The 17,632-nt window shown below is 40.1% G+C and overlaps 1 protein-coding gene across 1 annotated transcript in view; it reads left to right on the forward strand.

Annotated features, from left to right (window-relative positions):
- LOC117716620 (phospholipid-transporting ATPase ABCA3-like) overlaps nucleotides 1-17,632 on the forward strand; it is a 96,571-nt gene that overhangs the window by 7,814 nt on the left and 71,125 nt on the right. The window contains exons 5-9 of the mRNA XM_034513730.2: nucleotides 1,048-1,207; nucleotides 8,611-8,870; nucleotides 15,719-15,835; nucleotides 16,153-16,270; nucleotides 16,597-16,770. Coding sequence (XP_034369621.1) covers nucleotides 1,048-1,207; nucleotides 8,611-8,870; nucleotides 15,719-15,835; nucleotides 16,153-16,270; nucleotides 16,597-16,770 — 829 coding nt within the window. The remainder of the gene's footprint in view (nucleotides 1-1,047; nucleotides 1,208-8,610; nucleotides 8,871-15,718; nucleotides 15,836-16,152; nucleotides 16,271-16,596; nucleotides 16,771-17,632) is intronic.

Consider the following 17,632-nt stretch of genomic DNA (forward strand, 5'->3'; position numbering starts at 1 on the left):
GATTTGACTCTGCAGACTTACTAGGACTTGTCTGCGGAACGGTCCACCTGTCCTTGCTTGTGAGGAGTACGAGGTGGTGTTGTAGGAGGAAGAGGTGTGTGTTTGTTTGGTTTGCTTATTTGTTCAGTGTGTTGCTGAAGTCTAGTGTTTGTTTGTTTGCTTTCTTTTACTAGTTTTCTCTCTGAATGATCAGTCAACTGCTGAAAGTGGTGTTACTGAAGCCCTCAGGCACAGTTGTAACGTAACTTATCGTCTCTCTTTATATCCTTTAGCATACCCATGTGCATTCAAACCCTCTGATGTTGGCTGTATACATATTTACCAATTATTTTCTTGACTTATCATTTATAATTGTCAAATTTCTGTCAAATTATTATCATTTATAATTGTCAAATGTCTGTCTCTTTTTTTAAATTTCTGGCCCCTCTTATAGATGAAAGAGATTCTTTTTATATTTCTTTAATCTCTTTTATGTGTGTGAATGTTTCGCCTGCATGCATATTTGTGCACAGCATGTGTAACTCTTTCCCAAAGAGATCAGAAGAGGACATCAGACCTCTTAAAACTAGAGTTGTGGATGGTTGTGAGCTGCCATGTGGGTACAGAGAACTGAACCCAGGTCCTCTGCAAGAGCAATGAGTGCTTTTAATCACTGAGCCATTTTTCCAAACTCTCTAGTAGATTTTTTTTTTAAAGTTTACTCAGTAGGCAAAATAAAGGTGAATTTTAAAAAGTACAGTTACAGAGGTGACTGTTGAACCCTTATGGCTCCTTTTCAACTCAAAAGCAAAATGTCGTAAAGATGAAAGGGAGAGGACTATACAGTTTAGATCATTTTAAGTCTCGACTTTGATTATAGCTTGTGTGGCATATTAGTTGTTCTGTATCATGACGATGCTGTCGTTCTTATCATTGGTGACCCCAAATTACTCTTCTGTCACCCAAACTGAAATTTTAATTTAGAAAAACCTACAACTTTTTGATCACTGATAATCTATGCTCTTCAAGGATCTTTAGTTTAACATGTCTTTCTTTGACTTGTTCTAGGTAAAATATAGTTTGCGCTTTGGTCGTATCTATGATCCCGAGAATTTATTAAAGCCATCTGAGTACCAGGAAAAACCAGTGTGGAATACATCAACTCTCTTCCCATCTGTGCCTTCTCTAGGACCCCGGAACATCTTGGAACCCGACGGGGGGAACCCTGGTTAGCAGAGCCTTAAGTGTACTTATAGTGTTTCTTTTACTGTGTGTGGAGAGTCATTTGCAACAAGCTTCATTTTTTTCCCCTCTGCATGAACAAGTTGATTTATTTTTTCCATTATGGTTTAATATGGTTTAAATTTTATTTTTTATTAACAAACATAAAATGTGGTACCTTATAAATCTATTACTATTTTTCTTCATCTTTTGAGTAAATTTTCTTTTATCTGCTGTTATATAATTAGTTGGTAACCTTTGCTTCACCTTCTCTCTCTATAATCATCTATAATAATATAATAAAAAAGTATATTGTCCTTCTGGAATGTGTCAGTTTGAGCTGGAAAAGTGGCTCAACAGGTGAAGTTCTTGCTTTGTTGACCAAGTGTGAGACCCCAAGTCCAAATCCCATGGAAAAGCTGGCACAGACATACCTGTAACTTCAGTGCTGGAGATGTGGACAGACATGTCATCAAGGCTTGCTGCAGCCATCACAGCCAGAGTCAGGAGCTCCAGACTGACTGAGAGACCCTGTCTCAAATGAGTGAGGCAGAGAAGGTCAGGGGTAGATAGATCCCTGGTGAAGTTAGCCTTGACTTCTGCAAAACTCATGAGTGGGCAAATGCACACATACAAACACATCCTGCAAATAATGTATCAGCTTGACAAGTTGATGTAGCTAAGAAAAATATTGATCTACATATATAACATTAAGACTGTAGAAAATACATGTAGATATCTACAAAGATCTTAGTGGTTGTCATTTTAGAGTTGATGATTGTGTAGTGTCTTGTTTTATCAAAGATACTTAAAATATTTTTCTAACTGTAAGTTTAAAATGAGTCTAGTCTCTTTTAAAATTAATACACTGCATCCTAAAGATATTCTTTGGTAAGCCATAATAGAAAATGCCATGATATTTGCAGAATAAAAGTAGTTTAATTAAACTAGATATGGTCTTATAAAGATAGGTCATTTATCATATCATCATCACCATCACCATCATCATCACTGGCTTTTTGGATAGTGTCTGACTATGTAGCCCAGGCTGATCTTAAGCTCACTATGTAGTCTATGCTGTCTTCAAACTTGGAATGATTTTCCTGCCTGATGCTCCCACATTAGAATTACAAGTTAAGTGACACCATACCCAGATTGAAAAGGTATGTTTGGAAAGAGTTTCTCTCTCTCTCTCTCTCTCTCTCTCTCTCTCTCTCTCTCTCTCTCTCTCTCTCTTTCTTCCCTTCCCCTCCCTCCCTTCCTCCCTCCTTTCTTCCTTTCTTTCTTTCTCTCTTTCTTTTTCTTTCTTTCTTTTTTCTAAATTTCCTTTCATTCTTTCTTCTTTTCTTTTTTTAATCCACCAATGTTCTAGTTACCAATTATTAGAACTCTTGCATTAGCCTGTTCCATGTGACTACCCGAGTCTGGGTGCTGCTAACCTGGATTGTCTAAACCACATGGCCACAGCCTTCCTTCCAGTTTTCTGTTTCTCCCAACTGCACAGCAACATGGTGGAGGAGCAGAGAGGGTCTGTCTATATGCTGAAGAGGCATACATGTGATCAGGAGCAAAGGAGCAGTAAAGAGCCAGGCTTCCTCATTTTATAATGAGGCTCATAGGAACTAACTCATACCCACCAGACCTGTCCATTCTGTGAAATCATATTAACTTGTTCTGAAGTTAGTCATCTCCCAGTAGGCTCCCACTTCTTAAGGATTCCCAGCACCTCCACATTTGCCACAATGGGGCCCCAGTTTTCAAGACATGAAGCCCACGAAGCAGCAGACCATAACAGCTGCCATACAGAGAGTCTGAGAAAGGCAGTGGGCGAGAGGACTGGAGCAGACGTTGCTACATGAGGTTTTGTTTTCTTCTTGGCTGGCCTAGAGTTTGCTGTGTAGACCAAGATGACCTTGCACTCACAGAGATGCCTCTCCTTCCTGAGTGTTGGGGTCAAAAGTGTGCACCACTATGTCCAGTCTTGCTCCGTGAATTTTAAAGGTGAACTTCAAACATGATGTCTACATTCAGTGATTTTTTTAAAGAGTGCATACTGCAGTGTTATTAACTATGAACACACTATTGTCTGTATGTCTCTACATGTAGTCTATCAGCTACTCTTTTTGGTTACAGTATCTTTATAGTAAGTGTGCATAAAGGCTCCAGCTTTAGTCTTTTTTCTGTACATTGTTTGGTTACTTATCATATCCTGTTACATTTTCATTGAGTCTGTTTGTCTCTCTGTGCATGGCCATTAAACAGTATTCATCATCCTAACCCAACAGGAGACATCTTTTCACTTACGTGTGTTGCCTTTATCTTCCAGATGCTTTTTAGTTTGGTGTATGTTTGTTTTTCATCTCCTTGGATGTGTTGTGTTGACTTCATTCTTTTTGATATCATAAATCAAAAAGATGTACTTTTCGTCTACTTCTTGTTTAGACCATCCTTCCTATGTCCTATCTCAGTGTGTAGAAATATCTTAGTCAATTTTATGGTGGTATAGCAAAATGTCACAATGCTTATAATTTAAAAAGAATACAAAGATGAGTCTCCTAATTTTGGAAGCTAGGAAGTCCAAGCTCCCAGCACCAACAGACTAGACCTTTGCTCATTGTGTGCTTCCCAAGTGGTACTTTTTGCTCCATCCTCTGGTTGTGAAGGTAGACTGGTTATTTCATCACATTTAGTGGGAGAAGGAGAAAAAAAGGACTAGACCACTCCTGTTTATCCCCTTTAAGAGTATTCCATTCATGAGGATGGACTACTTATGACTCAATCACTTCTTTTTTTTAATTTTTTTATTTTTTTATTAGATATTTTATTTACACTTCAGATGCCATCCCCTTTCCCCATTCCCCCCTTAGAAAACCCTTATCCCATGCCCCCTTTTCCTTTTTGCATTTATACATTTTTTTAAATAATGTTAATCATAAGCGTTATAAGTTTGGAATTGTTCAATCACAGGTGTAACCCACTGACCAACCTAGATATAACAACTATCTTTAACTGGTGGAGATACATGAATATCTGCCTCCCTGTCTCCCCCCTCTTTCTCTCTTCCATCACCTAGCTTCTCCTCTCCTTCTTCTTCTCCTCTTCTTACTCCTTTTCTTCCTCTCAGTGCTCCTCCTACACATCACCCTTCCTGTTAAAATGAAACTTTTCTCTCAAAATACAATTAGAGCATAATTATGCCAATTTGTACCAGTGAGGTACAAGATAGTCCTAATACCCCGTCCATCCTTTTGTTGACTAACCAGCACCTCTGTCATCTATCCTAACTAAAACATTTAGTTCTGAACCTGGCTTTAGGATGAATGTCAGCTGACGACCATCCACTCAAATCTTTTCTCTTATGGTCAATAGCTATAAGTTTTCAACCCCGTCAGAAATCCAGAATGACTAAGTTAACTATAATTGTGGGAAGCACAAAGCATAGCTTCTAAAACTTAGCCAATTTATAGAGACCTCTGAACACCTGAAATGCCCCTATACTACCGAACGTTGGAGCATCAAATCTTCAGCCTTCTGGCCCAGAATCATCTGACAGACCTTAGTGATGCAGGATTATTAAGGACTGATTACTCTGTCTAGGCAGATATAATCAGTTGACTATTCTGTATGTGTGTCCTTTTCTGGACAGTAATTTGTCTGTAGATGGAGAGAGGCAATTCTTGCCTAGTGGCTGTTACCACACAACTGGAGTAACTCCAAGGATGCTCAATTTCTTCTTAGAATCCACGACAGGAAGCTGTCAGGAGCAGACAGGTCTCTAATCAATATGAACATTAATATATAAATATTTGTAGCATCAGTTCTATGGACTTCTGATGTTTTGAAAACCAACTATCCATGTAAGGTAACCTGGACTGTTGTCTGTTCACTCCTCTCAGCTATTTCTAAATAAAATATGGAAAACACTCTAACAATAAACTCAAAAATATGAATTTGCTATAGTCCCTTAACTCATAGGTTAACCGTCCCAAATCAGTTAAAAAAGTTAAAAAAGGGCTGGGTCTAGGCCCTGTATTCCTAAATGTGTTATACAGGCACAATGCCCATGAGTGTATCAATATTCATCTCATTTTTATATTAATAAGAGGCTCGTACCAATGAAAACCTTAAATTTGAAATCAAAGTAAATTTTGTACCATTTAAGAAATTATAACTTCATCTTGATAATAATTATACAGATTTCTACCAATAGGTTATGGCTATGCCATAAGTCCTAGCTAATCCCCCCTGTTCCAACAAAACCACTACTTTTCCCTAGAAAGACAGACCATTATTAACCACATTAGTCCCCAAGCTCAGGGAATAGGGGCGATGACTCTTTAACTTCTTCAAGCTGATTAAGGGCGTTGAGATTTTAGAAGAGGGGTGGGGGGAAGAGTAAGTTGATAAGCCTCTGATGCTGTGTCTTCACTGAATCCAGATGGAATTCCAGGACATCAGAGGTTTGGGCAGGTCTGCTCAGTATGCTTGATGAGTAGATACACCAAGGCTGTGTATTCTGCAATATACAATTCTCAGAACAAGTTTTAGTATTAAGAAAAAAAAAAATTTCCCACCCCCAGGGGGCTGATATTTTTTTTTTTTAGAGATGTTGGTTCTGAAGACTTTTTTCCCCCCACTTGTTAAAATTGGTTGTAGAATTTACGTTTCAGATTTTATCCCCTTAGCCTACTTCCTCCCACCACCCAGAAACCTCCTATCCCATCCCCCTCCTCATGCTTCTATGAGGCAGTGACCACACCTACCCCCCCTCACTATCCCCTCCCTGCCCTCACATTCCCCCCCCACTGTGTGTTCATTTTTTTTTTTTTATGGGACCAAGAAACTCCTCTCTCACCTATGTCCAACAAAGCCATCCTCCCCTACATATACCTCTGGAGTCTTGGGTCCCTCCCTATGTGTTCCCAGGCTGGTGGTTTAGACCCTGGGGGGCTCTGGTTGTTTGGTATTGTTGCTTTCCACCTGGGGTCAATAACCCTTTCTGCTCCTTCAGTCCTCTCACTAAGTTCTCCATTGGGAAACCCCTGATCATATCAGTGGTTAATTATGAACATTGTCCTCTGAGTGTTTTAGTCTTTGGCTGACCTCTAAGGAGACAGCTATATCATGTTCCTCACATTATGCACTTCCAGCCATCCACAACAGTGTTTAGATTAGGTGGCAGTACATGGGGTGAATACCCAGGTGGAAAGGTCTCCTGATGGCCCCTCCTTCAGTTTCTGTTCCATGTTTTGTTTCCCTATTTGCTCCCTTGAGCATTTTTATTTCTCTTTCTAAGTAGAACTGAGGCATCCCCTCTTGGTCTTCCTTCTTCATGAGCTTCATGTGGTCTGTGGGTTGAGTCTTCGCTAATCCAAGCTTTTGGGCTAACATCCGTGGAGATATGTTTGTGTAACTCTCTTCTTTTGGGGTTTTTGGAAGATTACTTTCTTGCTTTTTCTAGGTTGTAGTTTCCCTCCTTGTGTTGGAGTTTTCCACCAATTGTTCTTTGAAGTGCTGGATTTGTGTTGAGATACTGTGTAAATTTGGATTTGTCATGGAATATTTTGGTTTCTCCATCAATAATGATTGAGAGTTTTGCTGGGTATAGTAGTCTGGGCTGGCATTTGTGTTCTCTTAGGGTCTGTATGATATCGGTCCAGGATCTTCTGGCTTTTATGGTCTCTGGTAAGAAGTCTGGTGTAATTCTTATAGGTCTGCCTTTATATGTTACTTTGCCTTTTTCCCTTACTGCTTTTAGTATTTTTTCTTTGTTTTATACATTTGATGTTTTGACTATTATATGGCGGGAAGTATTTCTTTTCTGGTCTAAACTATTTGGAGTTCTGTAAGCTTCTTGTATATTTATGGACATCTCTTTCTTTAGGTTAGGGAAGTTTTCCTCTATAATTTTGTTGAGGATATTTACTGGTCCTTTAAGTTGGTTGTCTTCCCCCTCATCTATACCTATTATCCTTAGGTTTGGCCTTCTCATTGTGTCTTGGATTTCTTGTATATTTTGGGTTAGTAGCTTTTTGTATTTTGCATTTTCTTTGACAGTTGTGTCAATGTTTTCCATGGTATCTTCTGCACATGAGATTCTCTCTTCCATCTCTTGTATTCTGTTGGTGATACTTGTGTCTATGACTCCTGATCTTTTTTTTAGGTTTTCTATCTCCAGGGTATTGTCCCTTTGTGATTTCTTTATTGTTTCTACTTCCATTTTTAGATCCTGCATGGTTCTGTTTAATTCCTTCTCCCGTTTGGTTGCATTTTCTTGCAATTCCTCAAGGGATTTTTGTGTTTCCTCTTTAAGGGTTTCTATCTGTCTACCAGTGCTCTCCTTAAGTTCTTTGAGAGTGTTATTTATGTCTTTCTTAAAGCCCTCTATCATCATCATGAGAAGTGATTTTAATTCTGATTCCTGCTTTTCTGGTGTGATGGGGTGTTCAGGGCTTGCTCTGATGGGGGAGCTGGGTTCTGATGATGCCATGTAACTTTGGTTTCTGTTGCTTACGTTCTTGCTCTTGCCTTTTGCCATCTGGTTAACTCTAGTGCTGCCTGTACTTGCTGTCTCTGACTGAAGCCTGTCTTTCTAGTCATCTAGCTTGTGTCTGATCTCCTAGGGGTTCAGATGTCTCTGTGATCTTTTCCAGCTGCACTGATTACAGTGGTACCTCTAGGATGCCTCAGGATATGGTGCCTCCAAGGTAGTAGCCCAGCTAGGTGTCTGCTGTTCTGGGTGCAGTGTGTCCTCTAGAATATCCCAGGATATGTTGTCTGAAGCTCTGAGTTCATTTGTTCTTCTGTGGCTCTGGATTGAGTGGACCTTCCAATATGTCACAGGTGGAATCTGGGGTCCATACAACAGCAGACCTGGCAGAGGTCTGATCCAGGCCTCAGATCTGAGAACTAGTTTCTAAGACACTGTCCAAGTTAGAGCGCCTGGGATCCCTGCTTCCTCTGGGTTCTTGGAGGTTGGGGACAGAGCTGCCACCCAAGATCTGCTCAGTGCTCTGGGCCAGACTGGAAGGACGACTCAATCACTTCTTACAGGCCTTACCTCTTTAAAATATGCCAAGTATTTGGTTTCAACATAGCAATTTTGAAAGGTCACAGATAAGGAACAAGAGGTTTGCTTACAATTTTAAAATTATCATTCACTTTGGCTGATAAAACAACTCATAAGGTTGTAGTATTATTTTCATGGGATATTTTAACTTTGAGAAGAGAGCAATTAGATCTCATGGTGTTCATTATATGTGTCTCACATCATAATAGGTATTTGTGAAATTGTTAGAAGCCTTGAATTATCTGAATTGCTACAGTCATCTCCCTGGCTATGTTACTATTCTGAACTTGACAGTCTCTGGTTTTGTTTTTGTGTATTTATTTGGGTGTTTTTCTATTTAGGATATATCAGAGAAGGATTTCTTATTGTGCAACATTCTGTAGACAAGGCCATCATGATGTATCACAGTGGCAGAGCAGCTGAAGCCATGTTTGCTAACACCATAATTTATGCGAGGAGATTCCCACACCCGGCCTTCATTCACGACAACTTCCTGTGGACTTTCATTGTTATGTTTCCTTGGACAATTTTATTTACATTTACTCAAATGGCACTTGTCATAGTTGGGACCATTATGCTGGAAAAGGAAAAGAGATTAAAGGTAATTTCATTTTATTTGTTATATCCTGCAGCAGAAGAGATGTATGCAGAGGGTTGGGTAGTTTCTGCACACCTGTTACTGTTAAATAGACCACCCTGTGGGAGCTGTGAGCAGACACAGGCTGCCCGGAGTGTGCACAGGACCAACAATCAATTTTCTGAGGTTTTGATTTTTTCTTCAAGAGATAAATTCTTGATTTGACTAAATGAACACTATGGAAAGGAGTCAGATATTAGTGTCCCAAAAATGTCTATGGGAAGAAATGAGCAACAAGGAGAGAATCAGACAAGGTCTTGAATTATGTAACCTTAAAATATATCTTAATCGCTACATCCTGTGATCTTCCTGGGGGTGATTTCGACAATAGCTGCAGCCAGGATGCTGAGAGAGCGTTCACCTGTCTATCAATGTGTTTAATGCTTACTTACTAATTGCCTCCTTTGTTCCAAGGACCCTGATGGACTTCATGTTTAAAGTCTGGTTCTATCATCAGCTAACTCTGTCATCATTCTCTGTTTCCTTGAATGTAAATTGAAGACTGCAGTAGCTACTTTTGTGGTTACTGGGGCAGCTAATGAGATACTATTTTAAAAGTCTCTAGCACCTAGAATCTATAATCACCCTACAACTGGTAGTTTTAAAAAAAGAGAAAAGACAACTCTCTACTTACACATTGTTCAAAATTTGGTTAAGAGGTAAGTTAATATGTAATATGTTAATTGCCCAAGTGGGTGTTTACTGGCTAGACATTGGACAGAGATGGTTAGTATCTACAATATGCAAAGAACTTGAAATTCAACATCAAGAAAACAGTCTGATTCAACAAAACAAAACAAAACAGAGCAGGGAACTAAACAGAATTCCCAAAAGATGAAAACCAGATGGCTGAAAAACACTTTTAAAAAAGAGTTCCATGACCTTCGATATTAGAGAAATTCAATTAAAACTATTTTGGGAGTTTATCTTATTCGAGTCAGAATGGCTAAGATAAAGCAACAATGAAACAAACAAAAAACTAATGAGAGCAAGTGCTGCCTGATAATGGGGAAAGGAGAACACATATTCCTTACCGGGGCCGTGCAGACTGGCACAGCCACTATGGAAGCCAGTGTGGGGGTTCCTCAAGGAGTTGGATCCACCACAAGCTCTCACTGTACTGTAACTCTTGGGCATAAATCCAAAGGGACTCTATATCCAACTACAGAGACATGTGCTCATCCATGTTTATAGCTGCCCTATTCACTATAGGTAGGGGGAAAGGTGGGGGAAGTTATTCTTGAAGCAGAGAGATGGCTTTGTTGTTCTGAGCAGAAGAGAATGGTATGGTTCAATAGGTGGATGCTACCAGAGGAGGGGGTTTGGCACAGGCTAGTCCTGTGCCCAGCAAAACAATGCTTAGGTTTTAGGATATACACAAGTGACCTATGTGATGGATTGGTCCATGGGTTGTTATCTGCTGACAAAGCTTGGTCATTTAGGCAAGACTAAAAAGACAAGAAAGTAATTTTAAAGTAATTATGACAGGCCAGGGAAAAGGCAGGAAAGACTGAGTTAAGTTGTCTTAGTATTATATAGGGACAGAGATTGATCCATGGACCTATATTTAGGAAGTAGGCATCAGTGGAAATGGATATGTACATGACTGACTTTGAGTTTTTGAATTTTATACACACTTCTCTCAAGGATTTCCCCACACATCATGTTGTTGTTAAGGCATTTGGAGTTGCTTGTCAAATGATGTCCGAAGGCCACTGACTCCCAAAGTGACAGTGACACTGGGGTATAGTAAAGACAGATTTCAACAGGGAACACGATCATTCTTGTCCTCCCTGGCTAAGGGAGGTACAATCATGATGCCCCAAATGACCCATGCTGGAAACCTCAGTTGTATCCATGTGGCACAATGCATAATGTGTATCACCACCATTTCCTGCTGTTGTAGTGTTTGTCTCTCTGTGCTTCATCTGTAAAATAGAGACAACAATATTCTACCATGAAAGTGATTAGAGACACTCCAGGTTAGTGCCCAAGGAAAACTGAGCAAGTCTTGGTTATGTCTCCATTTCCTTTGTCCCTTACACGTGGGGATTAATGTAACCCTGTTTCTTCCCCACCCCTCATAGCTCCCCTTCCTTTTCCATTTGTGGTAATACCATATTCCAGTTGTTCAAGCTCTTGTTAACATATCACCATCTAGCTACGTCAGCACACTCTCTTTGGTTTGACCAATGACAACAATGACAACAGACAAAATGACTGTTTCTCCTTAATGTTTCCATATTAGTCCCTTGCCCCTCAGTGAAAATGGATCACTTTGAACCATTCTTTGTTTATTTTTTTCCTCATTATAAGACCTTTTCTTCCCTAACTGGTGAATCTTTTTTTTTTTTTTTCAAATTTATTTTTAACTACCAGTTGAAACAGCCGGTTTATTCTTCATGTCACAGAAACTTAAACTGGACACTTTAAGCTAGTATTCATTCTGCTTTGTTTAATTAAAAATATTTTTATTGCTAGCCATGGTGATTCACATCTTTAATCTCAGCACCTGAGATACAGAGGCAGGTGGGTCACTGTGAGTTCAAGGTCATCCTGGACTACACACTGTGTTCTAGGCCAGTCAGGACTACATAGAGAGATCCTGCCTTAAAACAAAAGTTAAAAAGATATTAATTATTTGACAATTTCATACTTCATACTTTGGTTATCTTTATCTCTCCCCTCTCTCTTTCCAGATCCACACCCTCTTCTATATCCAAACCAACTTCGCGCCTTCATTAAAACAATACTAAACAAAACAAAAAATCCAAATCATTACACTGTCTCTGTTTCTAAAGGTTATTGCTATTTTACTGTGTAAAAGCCCACATTAGTGTTGGCTCACTTTTGAACTTAAGCAGAAGTGTGCACTAGCAGTTCTTTTCCATCTGACGGGCATTCATTTTCCACAGAGCTGTAATCAGTACAACTTGTTTCCACAGATGGAGTGTGGTAACAGTGATAAACTCTTGTGACTCACAATTATGTTATAGTGGGTAATATTAGGTTATACCGGATAATAATTAGGTTATACTGGGTAATAATTATGTTATCCTGGATGATGGCACTTTGAAACTTCCTCCTTCACTTTGTTTGATGCTGCTGCTGTTAGCATGCCTGTCTGGCAGGTTGTGCTTTATTTATTCATTATACCTTACCAGACTTGTAATAAAGCATAATGTCTTCATCTCATGGTTTCTGATTTGCACATCTTCTCACGGGGGTTCTATTTCTCCTTTGCCACGTAAGATCACCACACCTTAACAAATGACTCACACCTGTCATCTTGTCTTCTCCCTGTCTTGCATTCAAGCATGACACTCTTGGTTTCAGCCACAGTCGTTCTCCTGTTTGAGGCTATAGCAGGAAAATAACCATTTCTTAGCTCCTACAGTTGTGGGTAGAATTCAGCTCCTTAAAGGCTCAGGACAGAATTTTTAATTTCTTTTTTGCTGTTGGCCAGAGCAACCAATAATCTCAAGGTGCATCAGTTGCCTTTATGGGATACAATGTAATTACAGGCACACAAGTTCATCACCTTCAACACATCCCATTGACTGAAACAGGTTGTGCAACCTGCTTACAGCAAATAGAAGTGACAAGAAAGGAATCCGAACACCAGACGGCACAAGTGACAAAGCCACCTTGGGGATTGTTTATGATACATGGACATTTTTAATTGAAGTCCAGACATTGTGATATTTACTTTAGTGGATACTTGATAATCTTACATCCCTATGTTTATGTTTTATTTTGAGGCACACTTAGGTATCCTGGAAACAGTTTATCCTTTGAGGTCTCTTCCTACTCTTTCTCAGTGCAAAGGCTAGAACCCAAGGCTTTGAATATGCCAGGGAGGTACTCTTCCATTGATCTATAGTCCCCATTTTTTTTTTTTAAAGACAGAGTCTCAAGTGTAGTTCAAGTTAGCCTTGAATATTCTATATAGCTCATAATAGCCTCTAATTCATTATCCTCCTGATTCTGCTCCATAAATTCTGGTATTATGGGCATATGCCATAACACCCAGCTATTACTATGTAGTTTTTTTGTTAGGAGGGGTGACAGTAGAGTTTATTCTAAAGCTTTTGTTCTCAGTTTGGGGCAATTTTGCTCCAGTGGTCACTTGGCAATGTTTGGAGGGAATTTTTACAACTAAGACAGATGTTACTTCCATTTGATTGGTAGAGGCCAGGGATGCTGTTGAATACCCTATAATCCCACTGTAGTGTCCTGAAATGCAAAACTGAACTGTTAGCCATATCAAAGTTAAGAAGCCTTGATATGCGTAAAGACATAGGGTGATGCTCCACACAGAAAATTTTCTCAGCAGTATTTAGGTTGAAAATCTAGGTCTACGCCCACTAAACTGGACACACTGCTCACATAAAATCCTTGTAGGTAACCTTTGGACAGTGGTTATGGTTTAATCTGGCTGTTGGCAAAGGAATTTCTTCTTTGCCTGTGTTGCTGTGTTCTGGTCTTTGGATTGTCCTCATGAGCTCTAGGATGGAGACGCTGGGAGCACCATCTAAATGAGTACTTACCCTGCTAACCTCTGCCCTCTCTGGAACTTGGCCCTGGAAACTCCAGCTGCTTTGTCCTCTCTGGGCTTGCTCTGTCTTTTCACCTCAAGGCAGCTGCAGGGCTCTGCTTCAGTTCCCACTGCAACCAGCCAGGCAATTACCTTGGGTAAGCACTCAGTTCACCTTGATTTTTCCTTTTTGCCCTTACTCAGAAACAAAGAGTGCTTTTCCTGGCTCGGTCAATTAGCCAGTTGCATGCTTTTCTCTGTAGGTGTGAACCAAATCCAGAGACTTGATCATGTGTAGTGGTTTGTACAGTTATTCCCAGACCCCAACACTGGTCTAAAGGGAGAGCTGTAAATGTAGATTAAATTTGTCCTGAAGCCACCTCTCCGTGTAGTATTCTGTACCTAATGCTACGTGATGGTTGATATCACCCCCTTGACAGGATCCAAATTACAGACCTCTGAGTAATCCAGGACTGTTTTAATTTGGTCAACTGAGGTTGGAAGACATGCTACTGCATAGGCCAGGGTCTTGGACTGCATAGAAAGGAGAAACTGGCTGAGCACTCATCACACAGATACTCTGTGGCATTTTCCCGTGATACTGTCTGTATTCACTGCTATCAGAGCTCAGTGACTCTCTACTGTTGCAGGATGTGACTGCCCCCTCTCTCTCTGCCTCTCTCTGTCTCTCTGTCTCTCTGTCTCTCTGTCTCTCTCTCTCTCTTTCTCTCTGAACTATTGCTTTTATCACATAAACTGTGAAATTGAATTGTCTTAAGTTTTTTTTTTTTTTTTCCTTTATCACTCGTCATTAGGAAAGAGAGGCATTGAAGACAAGACTCAAAGATGCAGCTTGAATAGGCAGGAACAGGGTGTCCTGCAGTGTGATCTGTAATACTGTCACATCTCAGTCTGGCATTCTAATTTGAATCTTATTTTATCTTGTATGTATTTTATTTAGCTTGCATATATGTATGTGTATGTACCACGTGTGTTCCTGTTTCCTACAAATGCCAAAAGAGGGTGTTGGATCCCTGGAACTGAAATGACAGATGGTTGTGAGCATCCTGTGGGTACTGGGAACTGAATTCAGATCCTCTGCCAGAGCAATGAGCTAGCTGGAGTCTTTTGTTTCCAACTTGACACAAGCTAGAGTCATTTGGGGATAGGGACTCTCAATTGAGAAAATGCTTCCATAAGATTAGCCTGTAAGCAGGTCTGTAGGGTATTGTCTTGATTGATGAAGGAGGGCTTAGCCCATCATGGGTGGTGCCACTCCTGGGCAGGTGGTCCTGAATTGTATATGAAATCAAACTGAGCAGGCCATGGGGAGCAAGCCAGTAAGCAGTGTTCCTCCATGACCTCTGCATCAGCTCTTCCACTCCCTTCTCTGACTTGCAAGCTCAAATAAACCTTTTTCTTTCCTAAGTTGCTTTCAGCCATGCTGTTTTATCACAGCACTAGAAAGCCTAACTAAGGCAAGTAGCCAACAATCTTCACAGGGAGCCATTTCTCCCGTCCCCTGGATTTCTAGTTTGTAAATCCAGAAGAGGTTAGTTTAGGTAAACTCTAGGATGAAAGTAGCTCACGATAGTGTTGAAATGCATAAATATGGCTATGTGCCCTTAAAGCTTTATTTATAAAAAAACCTAAGGTGGATGGCTATGTACCCATAAAGCTTTATTTATAAAAAAATTTAAGGTGAAAAATCAACTCAAGCATCATAGTTTGCCTAGACCTGCTCAAATCTATGGTGGAATTGGTATGTATTTACCCTTTGGGTTTATTGCTTCCTGGAAGCAGGGCATGATGAAAAGAAAGCTAAGCTAAGCTTTGCTTTTTTATCTGTTTGTTTTGTAAGGCAGGGTCTCTGTGCAGTCCTGGCTGTCCTGAAACTCACTTTGCAGACCAGGCTGGCCATGAACTTAGAGATCTTTCTGCCTCTGCCTTCCAAGTGCTAGGATCAAGATGTGCCACCACTGCCCAGCTTAATCTTAACTTTTAACATATTTAGGTTTTAAAAATGTTTCTTGTATCAGAATGAGAACTTACTAAGTCTTAGGAGAAAAAAATCTGGACCCAGAATTCTGTTTTGAAATCACAGCACTGACTGGGTACAAGGCTGCATTCAGTTAGGTCCTTAGATTATGGTGAGGTGTGAGTTCTCTGTAGGTAAACTGGGCTAGCGATAGTTAAGCTATGCAGAGTAAGATGTATAAAGGCATCTGAAGTGTGTGTTTTTCATGACGCTTGGCTTGTGTTGATTCTCCTTCAGGAATACCAGCTCATGGTGGGACTCAGTAATGCTATGCTCTGGGTTTCCTATTTCATCACCTTCTTATTGATGTATCTCATCATCATCTGTTTGCTGTGTGGGATTTTATTCCTCAAGGCAAGTATCCATTTGTACTCAGCATGTCACAGCCTTAAGGAGGATGAAGAAGTTGAGGTGTGGGCAGAGTGGGTTAGTTTGCCCAAGAGTGAATGTCTTTTTCTGTTGACTCCATTGTGGGAGTTCCAAAGGTGTAGTCTATCAGGAGGGGGCAAAGAGACACAGATGGCCCTTCATAGTCACTGACTTCAGCATCTCCAAGTGGCTTGACTCATTTCACCAGGGAGGTATTCCATATCTTCCTTCACTTCTGTGCCTTTCCCCTCTCCCCCATCACTTCACTTGTGACTAAACCAGCTCCCTAATTATTTCATCAGATTACACATGAGAGAGTCTTCCAGCACAGTGACCCATTTTTCATCGCTTTCTATTTCCTGTGTTTTGCCATCTCTTCAGTGCTGCTGGGTTTCATGACTAGCACGTTCTTTAATAAAGGTGAGTTGATGGTGCCATCCGTTCTGTTGAGATGACCGGAAGAAACTCTCATTTTGGAAGCAACCTCAGAGTTTCAGATGCCACTGGATAAATTTCAGGAAAATGTCTCCTTATGCTATTCAGTTAAGTAAGAGTCTTGATAGGGTAACTTCTGTGCACTAGGCACAGTGCAAAATGCCAGTGATGTAGTGGTGGGCAAAAGAGTTCCCTCCCTTTGGAAAGTTCTATTCTTCTCCCCTCCCCCTCCCCCGCAGTAAAAAGAAAGCTAATTTCCTCAGCTGCTGAGGCTTGTGTCGACTGACCCTCTTTTCCTTCTCCCTTTCCAGCTTCTCTGGCCACTTCTATTGCAGGGTTTCTCCATTTCCTTACCTTCTTTCCATATTTGATCGTATATCAAATGTATGATCAGACAAGCCTCAGTGGGAAGCTGGCTCTCTGTCTCATTACCAACACCGCACTAGCGTTTGGGACTGACTTGATATGCAAGCTGGAAATGAAGGGTGAGTCTTCCTTTGTGACAGCACTGGCATTAATTCATGCCCCAGAAGGAAAGGACAGAACATACAAAGTTGGGAGACAGCAGGGTTAACATGTAGTTTGAGTGTTCCTGCCCTATTGTCTTTATCACTAAAAAAACAAAAACCATTGTATGTGTGCCTTATATGTGCAGGCACTGTGTACACATATATACATGTACACATTAAGGAAAATGATATAAGCAATATTACAAGTAACATATTGAGTATTTATATTTGTATACATATGTTATATACATGTCTTATCTATGTCTCTTCTGGGGAAGAATGGACAACAGACACCTTTTACACTGAAAGATGTCAGTGTTTCATTACTGACTAATTGTAGCTTTTTCACAGATGAGTTTATGCAGCTGAGAAAAATTTGAGTAGGGTTATGGTATATAGAAGAATTTGCTTAAGTGTTTAGTTTTATTTAGAATGTTGGTAAGTGGCACTGTGTTTTCATTCTTTGTTTATTGGCATTGTTTACTGGCCTTGTTCTTCATTTATGATTGGCTTTGTGTTTTAATCTATCACTGGAGACATTTCTGTGGTTCTCTTTTTTTTCCTTGTTTCATTTTGTGGTTGTTTTTCTGTGGTTCTTTTTTTTTTTTTTTTCCTTGCCTCATTTTAGTAAATTAGCCTATTACTGACCTGTTGTAGTAAACATTCCTTGAGAGTTTCTACCCTACCTTAGCTTATTTAGTTCCCAAGTAAAAGACATAAAACCTTTAGATTTATAATAAGCGTTAAAGCACTAGAGCTAGGCAGATATCAACCCTCTATGTTGTTTTATCTACCTCCCTGTCAATATTCCGGAGGTACCACTTGCTATGTTTTGCTT

This window comes from Arvicanthis niloticus, chromosome 1, assembly GCF_011762505.2.
Source record: "Arvicanthis niloticus isolate mArvNil1 chromosome 1, mArvNil1.pat.X, whole genome shotgun sequence".
Classification (NCBI taxonomy): Eukaryota; Metazoa; Chordata; class Mammalia; order Rodentia; family Muridae; genus Arvicanthis; species Arvicanthis niloticus.